The sequence below is a fragment of the Salvelinus fontinalis genome, chromosome 2, assembly GCF_029448725.1.
Source record: "Salvelinus fontinalis isolate EN_2023a chromosome 2, ASM2944872v1, whole genome shotgun sequence".
Lineage (NCBI taxonomy): Eukaryota > Metazoa > Chordata > Actinopteri > Salmoniformes > Salmonidae > Salvelinus > Salvelinus fontinalis.
Genome location: NC_074666.1, coordinates 50,655,418 through 50,681,721, shown reverse-complemented (window position 1 = coordinate 50,681,721; position 26,304 = coordinate 50,655,418). Strand labels below are relative to the sequence as shown.

At 42.1% G+C, this 26,304-nt stretch overlaps 2 protein-coding genes across 2 annotated transcripts in view; one reads left to right on the top strand and one right to left on the bottom strand.

Annotated features, from left to right (window-relative positions):
* Window positions 1-3,656: 3,656 nt before the first annotated feature.
* LOC129867112 (putative transcription factor ovo-like protein 3) lies at window positions 3,657-8,445 on the top strand. Its single transcript, XM_055940301.1, has 4 exons — window positions 3,657-3,765; window positions 4,199-4,215; window positions 6,989-7,178; window positions 8,120-8,445. The coding sequence occupies exons 1-4, from the start codon at window positions 3,657-3,659 to the stop codon at window positions 8,443-8,445; spliced, it is 642 nt and encodes a 213-aa protein (XP_055796276.1).
* An 8,585-nt stretch (window positions 8,446-17,030) lies between these two features.
* Window positions 17,031-26,304, bottom strand: part of LOC129820306 (myotonin-protein kinase-like) — a 39,879-nt gene continuing 30,605 nt past the window's right edge. The window contains exons 13-15 of the mRNA XM_055877376.1: window positions 24,026-24,078; window positions 23,245-23,430; window positions 17,031-22,809 (exon numbers count right to left, since the gene is read on the bottom strand). Coding sequence (XP_055733351.1) covers window positions 22,708-22,809; window positions 23,245-23,430; window positions 24,026-24,078 — 341 coding nt within the window. The 3' untranslated portion in view covers window positions 17,031-22,707. The remainder of the gene's footprint in view (window positions 22,810-23,244; window positions 23,431-24,025; window positions 24,079-26,304) is intronic.

Genomic DNA, 26,304 nt, shown 5'->3' with positions numbered 1-26,304 from the left:
GTGAAGCGCGTGGCCCACACCACATTTACACAATTTTACTATGGCTGTATTCATCAATCTAGCAAGAAGGCAAATTTTGAATAATGAAGTATTGCCCACCCAAAAATATTTCACCTTCTTTATTACTTTACCAAACATATTGTAGTGACCGCTTGGACAGTTATGTGTGCCTGTGTTCTGACGTTCTGTTGTTGTGTTGTTATCACGGCACGTTTAGCAGTTAGTATTTCACGGGGTCCAGCAAGCCAGTCCACCTGCTGTCTGCCAATCAAAGGAATTCCTGGAATGTTTTGGTGCCAGGCATCGTTGTGGTTGGTGGAACAGCAGTGGGCTGGACAGGGGGGCTGGGTACAGGTTCTGTTATCTTTCCATGCTGACATTGTTCTCTCTCTTACATCCTGGATCAATGAGCTCTCAGAGATGGTGGTCTGTTATTTGTGTATAACGATTTATTTGGAGTAGACTACGGTCATACAGTAGTAGCCTGTTCGAGTTGTATAATAAACCATTTGATTCAAGAACACAATCCACTGTCATGGACATTCTTTTATTCATGATCTATCGAGGTCATTACATTGGTGTCAGAAGTAAAAACTAAACTTGAGCTAGCTAGCTGACTAACGTTACGGTGGCTAGCTACGTGGATCAGCCGAGCAGAGAAAAAGGACTGGAAATGCTTTGTTGCAGTCCGAGAGTGAAGCAGGTGCATGTGCTTGGATGTCGAGGATCTGACTGAAGTGTTTGTGAGGGCATCGGGGAGCAAAGACGAATGTCGGCTTCTTCTGGACGGGCTGAACGTGGGACTTCGGATGACGGGAAGGCTCGGGTTCAGGATGTAATCAAACATAGTGGTTCCCAAGCGGACTGGGAAGCATTTCATGCCTTGTTTGAATTGTTAGCTAATTCAGGGGAGCGGTCGGATGATTAATAACTGAATTGAATTAGGAAATATGGCAACATTTTCAAATGTTTCTAAAATCAGAAAATACATTTTAGAGAGCTTGGGTCAAAAGGTTTCTCTCTCTCTCTCTCTCTCTCTCTCTCGAGCGCTCTCTCTCTAGCTCTCTCTGATTTCCATGCTGCAGCATACATTTGCATACAGTTACAGCGCAGCTCCCGAGGACATTAGGACACAGTACAGTCAACAGTATCCTGGTTGTCCGAATGAGGCAGCCATTCCCATACACTGGCTGAATCAACGTTGTTTCTAAGTCATTTCATCAAAAATAAATCTATGTTAATCCTTCCGATCATGTTAAATCAACATGGAAAACTAATTGGACTTGAAAGAAGTCATCAACGTAAAGACGTTTCATGAATTTCTTTTATCCACAAAACATTTAACCTTAATCCAATGACATGGTTCCATTTTTGTTTATTTCACTTTGAATTCACATTAGTTGACAAATCAAAATTAGACCTTGAACTGACGTTTGTGCCCAGTGGGATGTCTGTCAAACCTGTCTCCAGGAGTCCGTAGAAATGTCATCATATTCCATTATATAGAACTACATATTTTCACACAAACATAAACTCTACGACCATTATGTGAATGTTTCAAACAACATACTGTATCCATACTAGCTCTATGAGCCACACTTCCCAGTAAGTGTTTTAGCCCTATTGGTGGGATGTGTAGGGTGTTTGCCTTTCATGCCAGTGACTCGGGTTCACTTCCCTTTCGTTACAATACTTTCAATAGATTCTCCCCTTTAGTAAGTCTGAAGAATAGGGAGGGAGACTCAGCTATTGAAATTAATTAAAAACGTTTTGGTATTTTGCGTGTGATTTTTTTATTTTTTATTATTCATAAATTGTATGCACTTTACGACGAAGGGCAAAATAAACCAACAACCCCATCCTACCCCCTCGCCCAGGATGTCCCAACCCTTTTTAGCTTTTACCTTATAGTAATAACCTCTGAGGCTTACACTTTTACACTGACAGTTTCCTGAGGACAATTGGAAACCATTTTTAGCTATGTAAATATTCTCTTGCTGTTGTGTTGGGATATTCTTCTGTTGACCTCTATGGCATTTGCATGTTGTTCATGTCTGGCTGCTGCAGCTGTATTTGCTATTCAGAATCCAGTGAAATGAGCCGTGAGTTCTCTCTCTCTCTCTCTCTGTGTCTCTCTCTGTGTTGGTCCTATATACTCTTATATAAAAAAAGGTGCTATCTTTTTCGGCTTTACCCATAGGAGAACCCTTTGAAGAACCCGTTTTGGTTCAAGGTAGAACCCTTTTGGTTCCAAGTAGAACAATTTAGGGGTCCATGTAGAACCCTTTCCACATAGGGTTTATACATGGATCCCAAAAGGGTTCTACCTGGAACCAAAAAGGGTTCTCCTATGAGGACAGCCGAAGAACCCTTTTGGAACCTTTTTTTCTACGAGTGAAGGACCAGTTGTGGAAAAATTACTTAATTGTCATACTTGAGTAAAAGTAATGATACCTTAATAGAAAATGACTCAAGTAAAAGTGAAAGTCACCCCGTAAAATGCAACTTGAGTAAAAGTCTAAAAGTATCTAGTTTTAAATTTACTTAAGTACATTTTAAAGCATTAAGTACAGTTAAGCAAAAAGTACTCAATAGTCATACTTGAATAAAAATAAATGCTACACATCAAATTGTTGATATTAAACAAACGAGACAGCACAATTGTATTTATTTGTATACTTTTTTTACAGCGAGCCAGGGGAACACTCCAAAACACAGGCATAATTTACAAACGCAGTATTTGTGTTTAGTGTGTCCGCCAGTTAAGAGGCAGTAGGGTTGACAACGTCTTATATTGATAGGTGCGTAACGAGTGTTACGAGTACTGAGTACTTTTGGGTGTCATTGGAAAAGTCATGGGAGTTTGAATGGAGGTGGTTTGAATGGAGAAATCTCTGTGCGTTCACATGCCACATTCTACTGTCTGTTTCCAAAAGCAGAATCACTCAAGAAATCAACAGCCATGAGTGGGGATGTAAAGCATACAAGTGTTATCCGTTTCTCTAAACCAAGCAGTCAACGGAGGGCATACAGTAGAGTAATTAACCCTTCCTATTGCATTTGAATGATCATTGTCTGTGTTTTTTGAGCGACCTAAATCTGCCAGACAATTCAAGCAGGGTGGAAAAGAAAAGGCAGATTTTCCTAGCAGTTCAGGCTGTGGCTCTTCTATGCATCCTCCTCTTACTCCGACCGTGCCCTCTGTCCAGGCACTGCCGGCCCACATTTGCATGGCTTGAATGTGGAAGCCAGATTCTCACAGCCTGGGATGTAAAACAAGTGTGGGACCAGTTAAAAGAGGCCCAGGCGCACAGTCAACGCAGGTGCGCACCAGTAAAAAAAAGTCTCTCTCCCCCCCGCTCCTACCATCGCAATGAGTGTTATGGAAATGAGCGTTGTGATTTTCTTGAGCTACCTGGACAACGGACGTTGGTTGGAGGGTATAGGAAGGGTGGTGATGGAAGGACCAAGGGTGTGTGTGTGGGTGGGTGGGTGGGGGGAGGGGGGGGTGTAAGGTGATACCCGGTCCTGTAGCTGAACACAAAACCAAAAGTGGTGGGACGCAGGAGCGTTTAACAGTAGTCTCAGGATCAGAAAGTTGAAGATTCATACAGAGACGAGAGAGAGAGAGAGAAAAATAAAGAGAGAGAGAGAGGATGCCGCGGTCCTTCCTATTGTATAAGAAAAAGAAGAAACAGGGGGCCTGTGGAGGATGGAGGTGGCGAGACCCTGAGCAGACAGACTGGAAAGAGGACAACAGATCAGGTCAGTTCTGGATATGTTTATATTTATTCATATTGTTCAAAAAGACAAGTATTCTTATAATTTTGTAAATAGCAGTATCTTAGAAAATGGTAAAAATGCAAAAAATAAGGGAGAAGAAAATAGATACTGCGTTGTTGAGGCAAACAGTGTATGTGAATTATTTTGCTCTATAATTACTGTATTTATTACAATGTATTTATTTCCATATTGCTTTGATCAATTCATATTTATAAGTAAGATGATCAGTATTTGCATTTAGTTTGAATTGTAGTCTTGTAATTTTTAGGAAAGTTACAGGTTTGTTTAATCAGAGGATAGAATATTATAGAATAGCCTCACAGGCAGTTTGATACTGACGTTGCCTCATATGCTGGTTATTTCTCATGAATAATATGTCTGTGCATGTTCTGAGTCTGTCTCCCTGCCTTTTCAGTGAGTGAGAATGCTGAGGTACGGTCTGCAACAGTCAACTGCCTTGACCACCCTAAACCTGTGGCTCTGCCAGAGCCACATACCTCCTCCTTGACTTCAGCACTTGGGGCAGGGCCAATAAGTGGACAAGGACCAGTACCAGGGGAAGAACCAGGGCTAGGGCCAGACAGGGACCATGGTTGGTCTAATCTCCTGTCTCGGACCATGGGCCAGAATCATTGTTATCATCCTGCTGCACTGGCTCTGGTCTCCCGAGCCAAGGTAAACTTTTACGAGCTATGCTGCCTATGAAATGTCTGTTAAACTTTTACTTGAAAACTGGAAATCAAGTGATCCTCCATCAATGGGATGGTGTAAGAATCAAATGCATTATATTTGAATATTGAAATGGTGTGGGCAACTTTGAGGTCATGTGGCATCGAGACTTGCAGACGGTGGAGATGGAGGCGGTGGGAGCATGTGGGTCTGGGCAGGTGATATTCGTTGATGTTTGTGTTCGTCTGTGTATGTTAATATTGTTTGAAAAATGTAATCTTACCAAAAAATTGCTGTAAAACCACAGTTTTATGCCTACAGTACATATAGATAGATAGTCTTGGAATGCCAAATTAAGGCTGATACACTCTTTGAAAAAAAGGGTTAAGAAAAGGGTTCCTCGGCTGTCCCCATAGGATATCATTTTGGGGTTTCAGATAGAACCCTTTTGGGGTCCATATAGAACCCATTGAAGAGGAGGTGCGTCAACATTTCATAGGCCACAATCAACAGCCTGATCAACTCTATGAGAACAAAATGTGTCGCGCTGCATGAGGCAAATGGTGGTCATACCAGATACTGACTGGTTTTCTGTTCCACTCCCCCACCTTTTTTTTTAAGGTATCGGTGACAAACAGATATATACACAGTGCCTTCAGAAAGTATTCAGACCCCTTGACTTTTTCCACATTTTGTTAGGTTACAGCCTCATTCTAAAATTGATTAAATAGATATGTTTTTTTTTTATCAATCTACACACAATGTAAATGTGATATTTCAGTTTTTTTATCTTTTATACATTTGGAACAGAACATCTTAAAAGATAAATGTGAACTTCATCATCCAAGCATCACACGGAACACATCCACAGCCCAACTCATTCCACGAACCAGTCTAAATAACAGGTTTCGCAAACAAAGAACTAAACATAAGTTAACGACCTAACTGCTAGACTAGTTTATAATGTACCACATCTCTGGTGAGCACAAGAGACTAATGTAATGTCGTTTAGAAAATAAACGCGTGTCAGCTAACAGCAGCTACATTCTTTATGATGGCAGCCCTGTTTGTTTATGTTTGACTTGGCCAAAACTCCCTAATCCCAGAATGCAATTCACTATAAGGCGCAAATAAACAAAGTCAAAGATGTCTGCTTTTATTGGCTGAAAAATATGAACTTAGTTTAGTCACTTTTCAGCATATTACAAATTGTCGATGTACTTGTTACAGTGCATACAAGGACCAGAGCACATGACTTGACAAGTTGTTTACCATTTTTGACAAATCACAAAGCAAATAAAATGTTTTCACCTCACAGATTATCACACCAAATACAAGTTTACTGCCTAGCCTAACCGTAGCGCGAAATCTAAACAGGGATTAAACCATTTTAGGGGGGGGGTTTGTGGGGGGAGTCATTTCATTTGTGGGGGGTTTTCAAGTAGATGGTGGGTAGAAATGAGGGACGGTATCGTGGGAGGATATTAACAAGTTGAAACATAGCCTACAGATAATTAGCAGGCAGCGTGCCTTGATTTGAGGGCAGCGCTGGTAACTCTCCTGTTGCGTAACAATCACATTTTGGAACAGTGAGAGCATTCTGACATCACATGCATGAAGAAACTCACGCAGGGGCGACGGTTAGAGATATTTGGAACTCACGAGTGAAAAGGTTAAGTAGTACTTTAAAGTATTTTTACTTTAAAGTATTTTTACTTAAGTACTTTACACTTCTGCCTAATTGTAGCCTAAGCAATATCCAAACGGAGATTCAGTGAATATAAAAATCTGACATAGATTGATTCTTCAAGAGACCCCACGCTTGTCTCAAAGCAGTGCGCAATGATGCTTAAATAGTTGACCACACGCGTGTAGGCTATCGCTTCAAATGTATTATAATAATTTAATAGTTTTGGGAGTTTCAATAAGCAATACTTTTGGCCGTTCAATTGCATTAGCCAACTTTATTTCAAAATCATTCAGAGATATTCATGAAATTTTTTATGGATCAATTAACAAAAATGCATGTGATGGCTGGGCTATGCAAAGAGATGGGTGATTCAAGTGGCATGCCTGGCAGAGTTTAGAACTGCCGGAGTATAGTAGTACCTGTCGCTGACTAGCAACCATCAAGAACCAGATGTTTTAGGCTTAGTTATAGTTCATATAAGGACATCAGTCAATTGAAATCAATTCATTAGGCTCTAATCTATGCATTTCATTTGACTGGGAATACAGATATGCATCTGTTGGTCACCAATACCTTTTGGTTGGGGCATGGATCAGAAAACCAGTCAGTATCTACACTTTATGTTGGTTATTTCCTTTATTTTGGAAGTTACCTGTTGATTAGAAATATAATTTATTTCTGTGTGATATACTGTAAAAGGAGAGTTCGCAACTTACAACTTATTTGAAGTGTTTTGGAGTTATCATGTTTGATTGAATGTGTCCAAGGTCCCCTACAGTACATTGAATCAGTGTCAGAGGCAGTGTCTGTGTCATAACCTCCACGTCCCTTTCTTCTCTCTCTCAGCCCCTTCCACATGTCCCCCCCAGCTCGGGTGACTTCATGTGTTCAGAATGTGACAAGGTGTTCCCCCTGCAGTGCATGTTGACGCGCCACCTCAAGTGCCACAGCATGGTGAAGAGACACCCCTGCCGCTACTGTGGCAAGGGCTTCAACGACACCTTCGACCTAAAGAGGCACATGCGCACTCACACAGGTGAGGCATGCAATACTCACAGACACAGACACACACAGGTGAGATGTGTGAAAACACACACATGCACACACACACAGAGATGGGGAACTTGCAAACACGCACACACACAGGTGACAAGCATGTAAACATATACACACACGCACACACTAGTGGAGGCTCCTCAGAGGAGGAAGGTGAGGACCATCCTCCTCCGTGAATTAAAATGTTAAAACATATTTTGATTTGTTTATCACTTTTTTGGTTACTACATGATTCCATATGTGTTATTTCATAGTTTTAATGTCTTCACTATTATTCTACAATGTAGAAAATAGTACAAACAAAGAAAAACCCTGGAATGAGTAGAAATCAGGAACACAGAAAATCTTAAATACAGTAACAATAAATACAGTAATCGTGAAAAAATTGATGACAGATATTTAAAAAAGTAGGACTATAAAATAATGAATACATATGTTGAATATTTTATTATTTTATGACTTATAAATATCGTAGAAGTGGATAAATAGCATGCGGGGACATGGCAAAAACACCTACATCCACTGAAAACAAAATGGTCAAAATGCATAAAATTCCCTTTTGAGAGTCATATCTTAGTTTTTTTTATGGTAAGGGACACATAACTTGATATTTTAAGCCCTTTGGAATGAAATATTTTAATCTAAATAAGAGGTGTTATTTCATGGGAACAGAAAAGGCACTGTATAACAGGAATGACCCAGCCTGCCCATGGTAAAAAAAATAAAAATTAGCAACAGAGGCATTTGGAATGTTATGATTTTCTAGATATGCATTATGAAATAAAACGCATGTTCAAGCAGGGGGAGTTCATTTTGAGCACCTGCCCCCTGAAAGGTCTGTGCACGGCCCTGACACACACTATTTCATATTCCACCTCCCCCCCACACACACCCTCCTCACCCTCTCTCCCCTCCCGCCAGGTATCCGTCCGTACCGCTGCGAGCTGTGCGACAAGGCCTTCACCCAGCGCTGCTCCCTCGAGTCCCACCTGAGGAAGATCCATGGCGTTTTCCAGCAGTATGCCTACCGCCAGCGTCGTTCCAAGATCTTCGTGTGCGAGGACTGCGGCTACACATCCAACCAGCCCGACGAGTACTTCCTCCACATGTGCCAGTGCCACCCGGGCAGCCAAGCCCTGCGCCGCTACTACCGCCGCCAGGCACATGAGGGCGCCAACAACATGCCCTCTCAACACAAACCCAGCCCCTTTTTTATGTATACTACAGCTGGGTATTATATGGGTTGATTAATGCTGTGTTGCTGGAGTGAAGTTTCACCTAAGTTTCACCTAGGAACAGATATAGGATCAGCTTCCCATTCCCCAACCCGAACCTTAACCATTAGTAGGGAAGATGCAAAATTTATATTAGCGTCTACAGGCAACTTTACTTGTTTCTGCCTTAGGCAAATTCCTTTGTTGTTACCTTGCCACAAAGTAGAGACAGTCTAGCACCAAAGCTAAATGCGTCACAAGCATTTCGCTACACCCGCAATAACATCCACTACACCCGCAATATCATCTGCTAAATATGTGTATGTGACCAATAAAATTTGATTTGATTATATTAAAAAAAACACATCAGTGACCATTTGAAAAGCACTGCCTCCTTGTGTCCAGTTGAGGTAATGCAGAGAGATTGAGGAAAAGGTGAGTCAGTCAATGGTCAACTACGTAAATGACTTGAACAGTAGAGAGTGCTGCTGCTTCCACATAAATACATAGAATATTTGAGAATAACACCCCATCATACTGTACGCACCCAACACATACAAGTAGTTCATAAGTTCATGGCTGTGACTAGGTGGCAGTTCCACATGATGAAGGCCTACAGGCCAGGCTCTTGTCCGTCATTGCTTTCTCCCTCGTCTGCCTTAATGTCTCCCCTGCTGCTAAGCAGTTTTATTGACGGGCACAAACAAACGTTTTTATCTGTTCAGCCCTATAACGCCTCCTCGATGGAATCAGCTGGAACTCTTTGTCGAGTGCATGTGTGGGGTCCCATATGACCTTTCTGGCCTGTCTGATGATGGTCTCCTCGAAAATGTCCTGGAAAGAGGAGGAAAGTGTCATGCCTATAATCTTCCGTGCTGTCTTGGTCAGTCTCAAGATTTGGGCTTTGAGCTGCACCGTCAGGTTACCAAACCATGTAACAACCCGGAGTCGACGCAGGAAGTGCAAGTACTGTTGGAATGAATGCGTGAGCACACACTCTCCACATGGGTGTGCAAGCACAGCCCACTGTCAATGTGGACCCCCAGGGACTTATATGAGTTCACCTAGCATGTTACTGTACAGCCACTGCGTTCCAATTTAGGCTCCTATCAATGACAAAATGTACCATTCACAACCCGTACAGGGATGAAAAGGCTGTCAGTGGAAATGGTTAATGGTATGTTTTTGTGGAGTGATGCCTTATCAATGTGTGCTTTAAAATGAACTGTATCCCTGGCCCACAGGCTTTTTCCTCCTGTCCTTGCCGTCCATCCTCCTACCTGTACAATCCCCCACGTTTTATTGACTTGCTTCTTTTTTCTTTGCATGATGTTTATTTATACAGCATGTTTGACGTTTCATGGTGATTTTTTTTGTTTTAAGAAATGTTGTGAAGCTTAAAATGCCAAAAGGATTTCCCAAGCTTTGGATAATAAAGGCCTTCAGTCCCGGGTGGCTCAGTGGTCTAGGGCACCGCAGCGCAGTGCTAACTGCGCCACCAGAGTCTCTGGGTTCGCCCCCAGGCTCTGTCGCAGCCGGCCGCGACCGGGAGGTCCATGGGGCGATGCACAATTGGGCTAGCGTTGTCCGGGTTAGGGAGGGTTTGGCCGGTAGGGATTTCCTTGTCTCATCGTGCTCCAGCGACTCCTGTGGCGGGCTGGGCGCAGTGCGCGCTAACCAAGGGGGCCAGGTGCACGGTGTTTCCTCCAACACATTGGTGCGGCTGGCTTCCGGGTTGGAGGCGCGCTGTGTTAAAGAAGCAGTGCGGCTTGGTTGGGTTGTGCCTCGGAGGATGCGTGGCTTTCGACCTTCGTCTCTCCCGAGCCCTTACGGGAGTTGTAGCGATGAGACAAGATAGTAATTACTAGCGATTGAATACCACGAAAATTGGGGAGAAAAGGGGATTAAAAAAAAAAAATTATAATAAAATAAAGGCCTTCAACACTGAACACAAATATGAACGCAACATGTAAAGTGTTGGTCCCATGTTTCATGAACTGAAATAAAAGATCCCTGAAATTTTCCATTTTTACAAAAAACTTAATTCTCTTAAATGTTGTGCACAAATTAGTTTACATCCCTGTTAGTGACCATCCACCTGACAGGTGTGGCATATCAAGAAGCTCATTAAACAGCACGATCAATACACAGATGCACCTTGTGCTGGGGACAATAAAAGGCCACTCTAAAATGTGCAGTTTTGTCACACAACACAATGCCACAGATGTCTCAAGTTTTGAGGGAGCGTACAATTGGCATGCTGACTGCAGGAATGTCCATCATAGCTGTCGCAGATGATTGAATGTTCATTTCTAATTTACCACAAACCGCCTCCAACTTAATTTGAGAGAATTTAGCAGTATGTCCAACCAGCCTCACAACCACAGACCACGCGTTGTGTGGGCAAGCAGATTGCTGATGTCAACTTTGTGAACAGAGTGCCCCATGGTGGCGGTGGGGTTACGGTATGGGCAGGCATAAGCTACAGACAACGAACACAATTGCATTTTATCGATGGCAATTTGAATGCACAGAAAATACTTTGACAAGATCCCGAGGCCCATTGTGAGGCCCATTTTCTTTACGGTATCTGTGACCAAACAGATGCATATCTGTAGTCATGTGAAATCCATATATCATATATCCATATATTACAGCCTATTTAATTAATTTAAATTGACTGATTTCCTCATATGAACTGTAACTCAGGAAAATCTTTGAAATTGTTCCATTTTGCATTTATATTTTGTTCAGTATAATTCTAATCCCAGTGGATGGGACTTTACCCTCTAAAACCACTGCTTTAGAGGGTGGGGTACATGTTTTGAAAGACTACAGTATCTGTATATATCACTAGTATACAAATGAGCTGATTAGTTGCTTGACCAGTGGGAGAGACAGGTACAGTTCTAGATACCAGTAGAGTTTGAGGAAAAGTGAGGAGGGTCTGACTGAAACATAAAACTTGTCAAATTGGATGTTTAATTTCGCTGCATCCATAGTAACTAAAGTCAAGCTCATCTGGGGTCCAACATAAAACATTGTTCAAACAAGTACTTCCAACCACACCTGTACACTGATTTAATAATAATAATAATAATATATATCCATATACAAACACATTACACACTACGGTGGTCATATGTTTTCTGTCTGTTTGCTATATGCATGAGCCACTTGCCTGTAACCAGGAAACACTCCTAACAAGAATGGGCAATATGGTTTTGAACTAGAACGTGAAGTTGAACAATCCTAAAACATGGGATTCTTACAGCATTCCTCTAAAGCCCTCAAACTCAACTCTGGACCTCGAAGCCATTTCCACTGCATTTTGTTTTATTGTTCCCTCTAATCAAGGACTGAAGCTCATAACTAGAGGCTAGTAGTGAGGCATCATGGGATTGGTCTTGTTCTGTAACCACTATGGTTTTGTAACATTTAATTTAGCTTGATGAGGTAGATTCCCCAAATGTTTTAATTACTTATGTTTCCTTACCAAGTTTTATTGTGCTTAAAGGGTGAGTTCACCCTAACAAAACAAAAAATATTGTTTGTTTCCTTACAATGAAAGTAGTCTAAACACAGACTACAATCCACTCTTTGGGATTATTTACAAAGCATATTTTTTATATTTCAGCCCCATATCATCTCAAAGTATGTGAAAGAGATTGTAAAACTTAATGACATGACCACTAATATTACTATTTTTACAGTTATTAGTGGTTGCTGGCAGTGGCTAGATAAACAAGTCTTAAGCAGGGTCTTCCTTTCCTGTAGCGGTCTTCATGAGAGCCAGTTTCATCATAGTGCCTGAATTTTTTTGCAACTGCACTCAAAGTTCTTACATTTTCCCTATTGACTGACCTTCATGTCTTAAAGTAATGATAGACTGTCGTTTCTCTTTGCTTATTTGAGCTGTTCTTGCAATAATATGGACTTGGTCTTTTACCAAATGGTCTTCTGCATACCAACCCTACCTTGTCACAACACAACTGATTGGAACAAACACAGGAAAGGAAAGAATTTCAACGAATGTACTTTTAACAAGGCACACCTGTTAATTGAAAGGTGACTACCACATGAAGCTGGTTGAGAGAATGCCAAGAGTGTGCAAAGCTGTCATCGAGGCAAAGGGTGGCTACTTTGAAGAATATAAAATCTAAAATATATTTTGGGGATTTGTTTAAAAAAAAAATGGTTACTACATGATTCCATATGTGTTATTTCATAGTTTTGATGTCTTCACTATTCTAGTAAAAATAAAGAAAATCACTTGAAGTACTTGAAGAGTATGTGTGTCCAAACTTTGACTGGTACTGTATATAAAGTGGGGAGAACAAGTATTTGATACACTGCCGATTTTGCAGGTTTTCCTACTTACAAAGCATGTAGAGGTCTGTAATTTTTATCATAGGTACACTTCAACTGTGAGGGATGGAATCCAAAACAAAAATCCAGAAAATCACATTGTATGATTTTTAAGTAATTAACTTGAAGACTTGAAGCACTGGTACTAATTGCTGTGCTGTAGCAGAGAGAACAGTCTGTGGCTTGAATGGCTGGAGTTTTTGACACATTTTTGGGCCTTCCTCTGACACCGCCTGGTATAGAGGTCCTGGATGGCAGGGAGATCGGCCCCAGTGATGTACTGGACCGTACGCACTACCCTCTGTTACGCCTTGCGATCGGATGCCAAGCAGTTGCCATACCAAGAGGTGATGCAGCCAGTCAAGATACTCTCGATGATGCAGCTGTAGAACTTTTTGAGGATCTGGGGGCCGATGCAAAATCTTTTCAGCCTCCTGAGGGGGGAGAGGCATTGTCATGCCCGCTTCACAACTGTGTTGGTGTGTTTGGACCATGATAGATCCTTAGTGATGTGGACACAGAGGAACTTGAAGTTCTCGACCCACTCCACTACAGCCCCGTCAATGTGAATGGGGGCATGCTCGGCCCTCCGTTTCCTGTAGTCCTCGATCAGTTCCTTTGTCTTACTAACGATGACGCTGTTGTCCTGGCACCACACTGTCAGGTCTCTGACCTTCTCCATATAGGCTTTCTCATAATCAGTGATCAGGCCTACCACCGTCGGGTCGTCTGCAAACGTAGGGATGGTGTTGGAGTTGTGCGTGGCCACGCAGTCGTGGGTGAACAGGAAGTCCAGGAGGGGACTTAGCACGCTCCCCTGAGGGGCCAGATGTGTTGTTGCCTACCCTCACCACCTAGGGATGCCCTTCAGGAAGTCCAGGATCCAGTCCCAGGGACCTTATCTTAATCATGAATTTCGAGGGCACTATGGTGTTGAATGCTGAGCTGTAGTCAATGAACAGCATTCTCACATAGGTGTTTCTTTTGTCCAGGTGGGAAAGGGCATTGTACAGTGTAGTAGAGATTGCGTCATCTCAAATCAAATCAAATCACATTTTAGCAGATGTTATTGCGGGTGTAGCAAAATGCTTGTGTTCCTAGCTCCAACAGTGTAGTAGTATCTCACAATTTACAACAATACACAAATCTAAATGTAAAAGAATGGAATTAAGAAATATATAAATATTAGGACGAGCAATGTCGGAGTGGCATTGACTAAAATACAGTAGAATAGTATACAGTATATACATATGAAATGAGTCAAGCAGTACGTAAACATTATTAAAGTGACCAGTGATTCTGTGGATCTGTTGGGGCAGTATGCAAATTAGAATGTGTCCAGGGTGTCTGGGATGATGGTGTTGATGTAAGCAATGACCAGCCTTTCAAAGCATTTCCTGTGAGTGTTAAGGGTCGATAGTCATTTAGACAGGTTACCTTGGTATTCTTGGGCACAGCGACTATGGTGGTCGGCTTGAAACATGTAGGTAATACAGACGGTCAGGGAGAAGTTGAAATTGCAGGATTGTGACAGGATTGTGTCGAGGCACAGATCTGGGGAAGAGTACCAAAAACTTTCTGCAGCATTGAAGGTCCCCAAGAACACAGTGGCCTCCATCATTCTTAAATGGAAGAAGTTTGGAACCACCAAGACTCTTTCTAGAGCTGGCCGCCAGGCCAACTGAGCAATCAGAGGAGAAGAGCCTTGGTCAGGAAGGTAAACAAGAACACACGGGTGACTGACAGAGCTCCAGAGTTCCTCTGAGGAGATGGGAGAACCTTCCAGAAGGACAACTATCTCTGTAGCACTCCACAATCAGGCCTTTATGGTAGAGTAGCCAGACAGAAGCCACTCCCCAGAAAAAGGCACATGACAGCCTGTTTGGAGTTTGCCAAAAGACACCTAAAGACTTTCAGACCATGGGAAACAAGATTCACTGGCCTGATGAAACCAAGATTGAACTTTTTTGCCTGAATGACAAGCGTCACGTCTGGAGGAAACCTGGCACCATCCCTATGGGGAAGCATGGTGGTGGCAGCATCATGCTGTGGGGATGTTTTTCAGTGGCAGGGACTGGGAGACTAGTCAGTATCGAGGGAAAGATGAACAGAGCAAAGTAAAGAGAGATCCTTGATGTAAACCTGCTCCAGAGCGCTCAGGACCTCAGACTGGGGCGAAGGTTCGCCTTCCAACAGGACAACGACCCTAAGCACACATCCAAGACAACGCAGGACTGGTTTTAGGACAAGTCTCTGAATGTCCTTGAGTGGCTCAGCCAGAGCCTGGACTTGAACCCGATAGAACATCTCTGGAGAGACGTGAAATTAGCTCTGCAGCAATGCTCCCTATTCAACCTGACATAGCTTGAGAGGATCTGCAGAGAAGAATGGGAGAAACTCCCCAAATACAGGTGTGCCAAGCTTGTAGCATCATACCCAAAAAGATTCAAGGCTGTAATTGCTGCCAAAGGTGCTTCAACAAAGTACTGAGTAAAGGGTCTGAAGTAAACGTGATATTTCAAGATTTTCTTTTTAATACAAATTTGCAAAAAATCTAAAAACCTGTTTTTATTTTGTCATTATGGGGTATTGTGTGTAGATTGTTGAGGGGAAAAACTATTTAATCAATTTTAGAATAAGGCTGTAACGTAACAAAATGTGGAAAAAGTCAAGGAGTCTGAATACTTTCCAAATGCACTTTATTCATTGGGGACCCAGAGGAGAAAGAGGGTGGTTCTTCCCTCATAGGATGGCTGGGGGAAGTCCTGGACTTTCCTGAGACAGACATTAAAGACCTATTCATTTTGACTTCCACATGGTTGGCAATTTTCTTCCTAGTTTTTCTTTGCAAGTATTCTTTATTACCCCAGCATCTACATTTGTAAGGATGTGCCTATGACCACAAACCTTTCTATAGAAGGTTCTAAAACTGACATAAATAATGCACTGTGCCAAACTGTGATGTAAATGTGCATTTTATGTACTGGTGCATCAAAATCCTTAAAAAAGTTGCCAATATTATGTTTCATAGGAAACATCTTGAAGATTTCAGAAATGTATAATGTGGTGTGCTAATATGTTGGATAGATGTCGAAACAGGTTACAGAAGAAGGAAATCCGAATTCATCCTACGCATACGCACAGCAGTGTTCTAGAATATTGCATAATTGGCTTTCATACTTTTCAAATTCTCAGTAAAGCTCAAGCAATGTTTTCAACTGTCAACACATTCAAATGAATAGAGGACGCATACCGCAGGCGCGTTGGTTGGGGATTATGGGGAGGTGCATATTCGGGTTGTGTATCCCCCATGGATGATGGTCTCAGAGCCACTAGCTATGTTACAATGGGAAGCCGGACTATCACGTCTTAGCGTCGGTGGACTATCATCTACGTTTTAAGCTCTTCCCTGCTCTTCTTCATGCTCATAAATCATGGTCCACAGACACTGAGAGGTGACAACCCGCCAAACCTGACTCGTCCGTCGGACTGTCAAATGGTGAAGCGTGATTCATCACTCCAGAAAACGCGTTTCCACGGCTCCAGAGTCCAATGGCGGCAAGTTTAACACCACTCCAGCCGACGCTTGGCATTAAGCATGATGATCTTAGGCTACTTAGGCTACTCCTCTGCTTGGCCATGGAAACCCATTTCATGAAGCTCCGGAGGAACAGTTCTTGTGCTGATGTTGCTTCCAGAGGCAGTTTGGAACTCAGTAGAGAGTGTTGCAACCGAGGACAGACGATTTTTACGTGCCACACGTTTCAGCACTCTGTGGACCCGTTCTGTGAGCTTGTGTGGCCTACTACTTCTCGGGTGGGCCGTTGTTGCTTCTAGAGTTTTTCACTTCCCAATAACAGCACTTACAGTTGACCGGGGAGGCTACAGCAGGGCATACATTTTTACGAACTGACTTGTTGGAAAGGTGGCATCATATGACGGCACCACGTTGAAAGTCATTGAGCTCTTCAGTAAGGCCATTCTACTGCCAATGTTTGTCTATGGAGATTGCATGCCTGTGTGCTTGATTTTATACATCTGTCAGCAACGGGAGTGGCTGAAATAGCCGAATCCACTAGTTTGAAGGGGTGCTTTTGCACATACTTTTGGCCATGTGTTGTAGTTATCACAGCAAAAAGTAATAATTCCCTTAAAAATATGCATGCTTGACAAAGCGTTTCATAATTGTTCGACCACATAGGGGCACTATAGGCTATGTCGTACTTCATTCATGAGCCAAGCGAGATAGATCCATAATAAAGATTTTATTAGTATAATTCATATTGTTTCCAAAAGATGATTAAATATGTGCAATTGAACGTTAAGGCATCTCAGTAATACAACATATATATAAACTGAGCATACCAAACATTAGGAACACCTTCCTAATGCTGAGTTGCAACCCGCCCCCCTCCCTTTTGCCCTCAGAAGAGCCGCAATCCGTTGCGGCATGGACTCAAAGTGTCGAAAGCATTCCACAGGGATGCTGGCCCATGTTGACTCCAATGCTTCCCACAGTTGTGTCAAGTTGGCTGGATGTCCTTTGGGTGGTGGACCATTCTTGAAACACACAGCAAACTGTTGAGCGTGAAAAACCCAGCAGCGTTTCAGTTCTTGCCATAATTCGGTGTGCTTGGCACCTACTACCATACCCCGTTCAAAAGCTCTTAAATATGTTGTCTTGCCCATTCACCCTCTGAGTGGCACACATACACAATCTGTGTCAATTGTCTCAAGGTTTAACAATCCTTCTTTAACCTGTCTCCTCCCCTTCACCTACACAGATTGAAGTGGATTTAAAACCTGTTAAGGCTAGGGGGTGCTGTTGTCACTATTTATGGAAATCGTGTAATTTTTGAAACGGCTTCCTACAAAATTCTTGATCGTACAATATGCATATTATTACTATTATTGGATAGAAAACAGTCTATAGTTTCTATAGGCGTTGAAATTTTGTCTCTGAGTGGAACAGAACTCATTCTACAGCAATTTCCCTGACATGGAGTCAGATTTCACACATTTTGGCCCCTGTTCTGGAGTCAGTTTTAAGGCCACTGTTATTCCTATGAGTATACGGACACTGCTTACGTCTTCCCCTGGATGCCTTTACGTGATGACGCTTTGAATGGTATCGATTGCCCAATCACAGCCACTATAAATGAAAAAATCCTGTAGGTAGGAACTCTTTTCTTGGTGCGTCAGGCGCGCGGAGGACACCGACCTACTGTTTTTCCAAGCATTAGTGTAGCCAGTTATATTTCTCCGGTCATATTTTTACTCGTTATGGGAGTTAAAAACATCATAAGGTAGTTAATTTAAAGCGTTTTATAGCAATTTATATCTGTTTAGTGCGATTTTGGGACATTTATTTCTGAGCCACTGTGAATCTCTGGGCACCGTTCCAGTTCATGCCGAACGCAATGTGCATTTCTACATGGCAAGAGGACAGCTTTCGACCAAAAGACGATTAGACCCAAGAAAGGATTCTTTGACCAAGATTCTGATGGAAGAACAGCTCAAAGTAGGAACAATTTATTATGATAAATCGTGTTTCTGTCGAAAAATGTTAGTGGCTTAGGACGCCATCTTTTTTGACGTAGCTTCGCTTGGCGCAAACTGTATTGAAAAGTAAGGATAATTTAAAAAATGTAATTCCGCGATTGTATTAAGAATTAAATTGTCTATCAATCGCTGTCCACCCTATATTTTTTAGTCACGTTTATGAGTATTTATGTATACGACTAGATCACTGTCTAATATGGCGCACGACATTTTCTGACCAGCTGGGCTACTTTTCTCATTGTCTAACCATGATTTTGGTGGCTAAATATGCACATTTCCGAACAAACTGTATATGTATGTTGTAATGTGATGTTACAGGAGTGTCATCTGAAGAATTCTGAGAAGGTTAGTGAAAAAATTAATATATTTTGGCGATGTTTACGTTATCGCTCTCTTTGGCTAGAATCAATGCTGGGGTAATGTTTGCACATGTGCTATGCTAATATAACGATTTATTGTGTTTTCGCTGTAAGACACTTAGAAAATCTGAAATATTGTCTGTATTCACAGGATCTGTGTCTTTCGATTAGTGTATGCTGTGTATTTTTACGAAATGTTTGATGATTAGTAGTTAGGTAAACACGTTGCTCATTGTAATTATTCTAGTCCATTTGTGACGGTGGGTGCAATTGTAAACTATGACATCTACCTGAAATATGCACATTTTTCTAACAAAACCTATCCTATACCATAAATATGTTATCAGACTGTCATCTGAGGAGGTTTTTTCTTGGTTGGTGGCTATCAATATCTTAGTTTAGCCGAATTGGTGATAGCTACTGGTGTTGGTGGACAAAGAAAAGATGGTGGATTATGCTAATGTGTTTAGCTAATAGATTTACATCTTTACATATTGTGTCTTCCCTGTAAAACATTTTAAAAATCGGACATGTTGGCTGGATTCACAAGATCTGTGTCTTTCATTAGCTGTATTGGACTTTAATGTGTGAAAGTTAAATATTAAAAAAATATATTTTTTTTGAATTTCGCGGCTCTGCCTTTTCAGTGGGGGTGGGGGGGGTGTGCCGCTAGCGGCAACCCGGGGCTAGACAGGTTAACAAGTTACATCAATAAGGGATCATAGCCTTCACCTGGATTCACCTGGTCAGTCTATGTCATGGAAAGTGCAGGTGTTCTTAATCTTTTGTATACTCCGTGTATAATGACACCTATTGAAAACAAAATGTAGTCACAAATGTATGACCTTTTATAGTACCCAGTGAGTGACAATCGTGCTCTTCCTCATGTACATCTCAAGTATTGCTCAAATACAAAAGGCCTTGCAACCTACAGTATACAGTGCATATTTTGTAGTATACAGCCCCACGATGAAGGTGTCATAATACCCACAAACCTAGATGTCAAACAGGCAAATAGAAAGATAAAAGTCACCTTGTCCTAGAGAGATTTACACATCTATCAAAAAGTCTCGCCAGGGTAAACCTACACAAAACACAGCCCTTATTATAAGTGTTTCTAAAATCGAATGGTGGAAAAAACGATTGGAACCATTTCCCTATTTGACCACTAGGTTTTGTGGGTATTATGACTCATACTGTGGTACTCTATACGGTTTCTCTCAAAATCCAGTATAATTCTCTTACATGCCTCAATGTCCAAAGGAACATTTTAGGCCTATATGATTTAAAATGGCTTACCAAACAGCAAGGAGTGTATACACAAGTATTTTGACAGCATAATAGCTAGCACAGGACACATAGTTTGAGATTCAAACCAATAGCCTTGTGTTGGTTACTTGGCTATACTGGACTTATGTCCCATAGCTCTCCAACATGTATTTTTAGTACACATCATCTATAGTGTAACCTATCTCTGGTCCAGGTCATTATGGTGCTTAGCCTTCCTGTTTGTAGGAAGGCTCAGTGTCAGCAAGCTGCATGTAACATCCTGGTCCAGACCTAATTCTAACTTGACAACGCCAGAAAATGTTAACAGACACACTTGCCTCAGATCTCTCTATCCTTAACCTCGTTCCCAGACACTTCCACCCAAAAGGCAGAGTTGCAAAGAAAAAGCCATATCTCAGACTGGCCAATAAATAGAAAAGATTAAGATGGGCAAAAGAACACAGACACCGGACAGAAGAACTGTGCCTAGAAGGCCAGCATCCCGGAGTCGCCTCTTCACTGTTGACGTTGAGACTGGTGTTTTGCGGGTACTATTTAATGAAGCTGCCAGTTGAGGACTTGTGAGGCTTCTGTTTCTCAAACTAGACACTCTAATGTACTTGTCCTCTTGCTCAGTTGTGCACCGGGGCCTCCCACTCTTCTTCCTATTCTGGTTAGAGACAGTTTGCGCCGTTCTGTGAAGGGAGTAGTACACAGCGTTGTACGAGATCTTCAGTTTCTTGGCAATTTCTTGCATGGAATAGCCTTCATTTCTCATAACAAGAATAGACTGATGAGTTTCAGAAGAGAGTTCTTTGTTTCTGGCCATTTTGAGCCTGTAATCGAACCCACAAATGCTGATGCTCCAGATACTCAGCTATTCAAAAGAAGGCCCTTGTATTGCTTCTATAATCAGAACAGTGTACTAACATAATTGCAAAAGTGTTTTCTAATAATCAATTAGACTTTTAAAATGATAAACTGGGATTAGCTAACACAACGTGCCATTGGAACACAGGAGTGATGGTTGCTGATAATGGGCCTCTGTACGCCTCAGTAGATATTCCATAAGAAATCAGTTGTTTCAAGCAACAATAGTCCTTTAAAACATTAACAATGTCTACATTGTATTTTTGATCAATTTGCTGTTATTTTAATGGACAAAAAATGTGCTTTTCTTTCAAAAACAAGGACACTTCTAAGTGACGCCAAACTTTTAAACGGTAGTGTATATTAAATATATAATTATTAATATACGCCTACTGTATAATAGCTAGCAAATGAATACCTAACTAACGTTAACCTGGCTGGAACTTCTGAAGGAAAATGTTTTATTTCAACAATTTCCAAAAGATAACCAAACAAAAACATATTTACTTTTTACGAGACGTGTTTGTGCCGTCATGTGCATTAGTAGCAGAATTTCTAACTTATTTGCATTCGTTTTTACTTACACTTTTATGTCGACTTCTCCATTGATGTTTCTTTTTAAGTTTTCTTAGTGGATGTGTAAACGTCACAAATTGAATTATGGGGAGTTTCAGGGCCCGGAGTGAACACAATTGTACACTCGCAAAGCCGACTAAAAACGAGGGCTGAGGGGCTTACGATGCAAACTTCCCTTGCTTTGCTAATCATTCGGACGACAGGGCGACAGGGATTCCCCCAAGGGCTTAAGGCGAGGGTAAGTGGACGAGGATGTATCTTTTAAGTGTTTGGACCGCAGCCCAGGTCTAAAGGTCGTCTCGGGCTGAACTGCATGTGCAGGCTGTCAAATCAAAGCCACTCCTTCAATATAAGTTGTCATTTTCATAAGGTTGGATTAGTAACATGTTCAACTACTTAAGGCATTGGCTCGAATCTAGGTTGTGCCTTTAGATTTCGAGAAAATGAACAACTAAGAAATCATTTTCTTCTCAAACCCCAACCCCCGGCCTGGTTTGTTTGGTCTGTTTGGCAAGCATTCCCGGAAGTCTCGCGGTGTTTAAGTCTCGTTGATATCCCAGGCTTACATGCGCTGCTCCCAATAGCCTGGGGACAAGGTTACTCTATCCTTAAACTTCAGTCAGCGCTTGCTCAATATTGTACTGTAGCTGTGATTTATGTACTCCAAACAGGCTTATCTAAAATGCCTTTAAATCAGAGCCTCTAGATTAGTGCAACAAATATCTCTCAGACTCAACACAATCCACTCTTAGATGCATAGATACAAAGTACAAAGGAAAACTCAAACAGTGAATAACCATTAGATGGTGCTGTTAATAAGTCATGCCACTAATATTGGGCAAAATGCATCAATGTCCAGGTGGGCTGGAGAGTGTTGGCTTATGGAGGAGGCTGATTGGCCCCTCTGGCTGTCACTCAAACCAGCAATGTCTTTTTCCTATGGGGTTTTCTTTGTTTTCAGTGTTCACTTTTACCTCTGTCCGATTGGTAGTTCAGGAGATGTCCTTCATTTTATTATTTACATCTCCTCATTCCTTCTAGTGACAGTCATTAGTTTTCCCATGTCTGTCCAACTGCCTGCAAGTTTCCAGTTCTGCTGTCCCCATTGCTCTCAGTTTATTTATGCCCCAGTACTCTGCTCAGTGCCATGAGTAGCATTTTCTTTAGCACCCACCCACCCACCATACTCAAAACTCTCTCATTCCAAGATACTGTAATAGGACTCCTCGTTGGAATAGAGAAGTCTGTCATTCCCCACTATAGTGAGGGTGGGGGTGGTGGGGTGGGGGGTTCAGGAGATTTCAGCACAGCAGTGTCTGTCCCAAGCTTGGGGCTCTCCCCCCTCCGCACACACCAACAGGTAGGACTCAGTCCTCTCCTGTGGCCAGCGCACCTGAGAGAGAGAATGAGATGAAGAGAGAGGAGGCGAGAGAGGGAAAGGAGAAGGGGGGAGGGAGAGGGGGGCATACAAGGGGAAAAACATGAGGGAAAGGCAGAAAAGAGGGAGAGAGAAAGGTGGAGACATTGTGGTAAGGATGGGGAGAGAGTGCAAGTGAGCGCAGAGAAGAAAAGATGCAGTCAGTAAGGGAGGGATAGAGAACATGAAGAGGAAACAAGAGAAAATAAGTCATTTTTTCATCAAGCATATATCACTCTAAAGATTTGAATCACTGTGTGTCCCAAATAGCACCCTATTTCCTATATAGTGCACTACGTTTGACCAGACGCCTATGGGCCCTGGTCAAAAGTAGCACACTAAATAGGGAATAGGGTATCATTTAGGATGAAAGCATTGTTTCTAGTCCCCATGTAGACTAGAATTTCCTACCCTGTGGAACAGCAGCAGGTGGCGGTGGAGAGGGATCACCAGCGGGTAGTGACAGGCAGGGGGTGATCTTTTCCCCTGAAACACACTCACAGTCAGCCACTGAACAGGATTGCAGGCCAGGGTACAGATGCAGTCTTTTTTTGTGTGCGAGTCACAGCACAGCACAGCACAGCATGCCGCACTCGCCTGGGACAAAATCCGTGAAAGAAAGGCAGACACAAAATATATTTTTATTTCCCTGGGGATGATGAAGACACGTGGCAATGGTGAATTCAATTGAATGCTGCAAAATATTTTCCCCCAGGCAATTTAGACCCAGGCGAGTGTGGCATGCTATGCTGTGACGCGTGGAAAAGACTGCATTTGTAACATTTTATTTCGATAGTACCCTACAGATGGTTTACAGGCCACATTTATCCAATCTCACCCTACCCCTAACACCATCAAGTGGTACAGACCAGCAAATTGTATGAACCATCTATAGAGGACTATCCAAATAAAGTGGGATACATTGCAGGAGCATAAATAGGGGTTGGTGTCGATTGTGAGGAAGGAAAGAGCTTGTTTTCTTCTCTTTACATTACCTCTATATCCTCATGAAAATGTACACACATTCTCTGTATATACCCCAAACAGGGCTAATATTACTTGATAAAACAAGACGTTTCCAAACTGACAGAACAGACAGCCAAACATGTGTTTTGTATGCCCTCAGAAAGCCTTTGATAATCTCAGAGGGAGAGAGAGAAAGAGTGAGAGAGAGAGCGTGAGTAAGGCTTACATTGTCCAGACAGTGGGCAGGCAGAGAAAGAGATGACGGGCAGACACGCAGTTCTGTGATTGGAGAAGAGAGAGGTGTATTAGAACAGACCAAGAGAGCAGGGGCCTGTTCAGGATGGTGAAACGTTACAGGAACGTTATAGAACAGATATGGTTGTCTGTCACCCAGAATTGGGGATTAGCTCTATCGTGTCAGCTCTATTCATGACATTTCTATCTGCAACGTTCCACAACGTTTGCCTACTGGACGTGGCAAAGGACTATGTAGCGTCACTGTTGCAGGCGACTGTTTTGGGTGGGAGCACGGCTGATGAGCCAGCTGACTTTGCCATCCATGTGAAAAAGACATAGCAACAACAATTTCAGCAGGAGTGAGTGATTGCGTGAGTGAAAGTGAGAGAGAGAGAGAGAGAGCTTGCGAAAAGTATTCACCCGCCTTGGCATTTTTCCTATTTTGTTGCCTTACAACCTGGAATACAATTAGATTTTTTAAAGTTGATTTACACAGCATGCCTACCACTTTGACAATTAAAAATATGTTTTTATTGTGAAACAAGCAAGAAATAAGACATAAAAACTGAAAACGAGCATGCAAACCTATTCATCCCCCCAAAGTCAATACTTTGTAGAGTCAACCTTTGCAGCATTTACAGCTGCAAGTCTCTTGGGGTATGTCTCCATAAGCTTGGCACATCTAGCCACTGGGATTTTTGCCCATTCTTCAAGGCAAAACTGCTCCAGCTCCTTCAAGTTGGATGGGTTCAGCTGGTGTACAGCAATCTTTAAGTCATACCACAGATTCTCAATTGGATTGAGGTTTGGGCTTTGACTAGGCCATTCCAAGACATTTGATTGTTTCCCCTTAAACCACTCGAGTGTTGCTTTAGCAGTATGCTTAGGGTCATTGTACTGCTGGAAGGTGAACCTCTGTCCCAGTCTCAAATCTCTGGAAACTGAAACAGGTTTCCCTCAAGAATTGCCCTGTATTTAGCACCATCCATCATTCCTTAAATTCTGACCAGCTTCACAGTCCCTGCCTATGAAAAACATCCCCACAACATGATGCTGCCACCACCATGCTTCACTGTGGGGATGTTATTCTCGGGGTGATGAGAGGTGTTGGGTTTGCGCCAGACATCACATTTTCCTTATTGGCCAAAAAGCTACATTTTAGCCTCATCTGACCAGAGTACCTTCTTCCATGTGTTTGGGGAGTCTCCCACATGCCTTTTGGCGAACACCAAACGTGTTTGCTTATTTTTTTCTTTAAGCAATGGATTTTTTTCTGGCCACTCTTCCGTAAAGCCCAGCTCTGTGGAGTGTACGGCTTAAAGTGGACCTATGGACAGATACTCCAATCTCCGCTGTGGAGCTTTAAAGCTCCTTCAGGGTTATCTTTGGTCTCTTTGTTGCCTCTCTGATTAATGCCCTCCTTGCCTGGTCCGTGAGTTTTGGTGGGCGGCCCTCACTTGGCACGTTTGTTGTGGTGCCATATTCTTTCCATTTTTTAATAATGGATTTAATGGTGCTCTGTGGGATGTTCAAAGTTTGTTTCTCCACAACTTTGTCCCTGACCTGTTTGGAGAGCTCCTTGGTCTTCATGCTGCCGCTTGCTTGGTGGTGCCCCTTGCTTAGTCGTGTTGCAGACTCTGGGGCCTTTCAGAACATTTGTATATATACTGAGATCATGTGACAGATCACGTGAAACTTAGATTGCACACAGGTGGACTTTATTTAACTAATTATGTGACTTCTGAAAATAATTGGTTGTATCAGATCTTATTTAGGGGCTTCATAGCAAAGGGGGTGAATACATATGCACACACCACTTTTCCATTTTTTATATTATTTTTATTTATTGAAACAAGTAATTTTTTTCCTTTCACTTCACCAATTTGGACTATTTTGTATAAAATTCAAAAAAAGAATCCATTGAAATTACAGGTTGTAATGCAACAAAATAGGAAAAACGCCAAGGGGGATGAATACTTTTGCAAGCCACTGTAAGTTACTAATGTTAACGTTAGCTCATCTGATGTTGTAACGTTAGCTAGCTAATGTTAGCTGTCTGACTTTATTAGCCAGCTAATTTTCACACAATAAACTCAATTATTTTATCAGTTATGTTGGCTAATGTTGCTCAACATTTCTCTGGCTCGCTAACGGAAAATGTCTGAATCTCTATTGCACTCCACACTGCCCTCACCCACCTGGACAAAAGGAATATCTATGTAAGAATGCTGTTCATTGATTACAACTCAGCATTAAACACCATAGTCC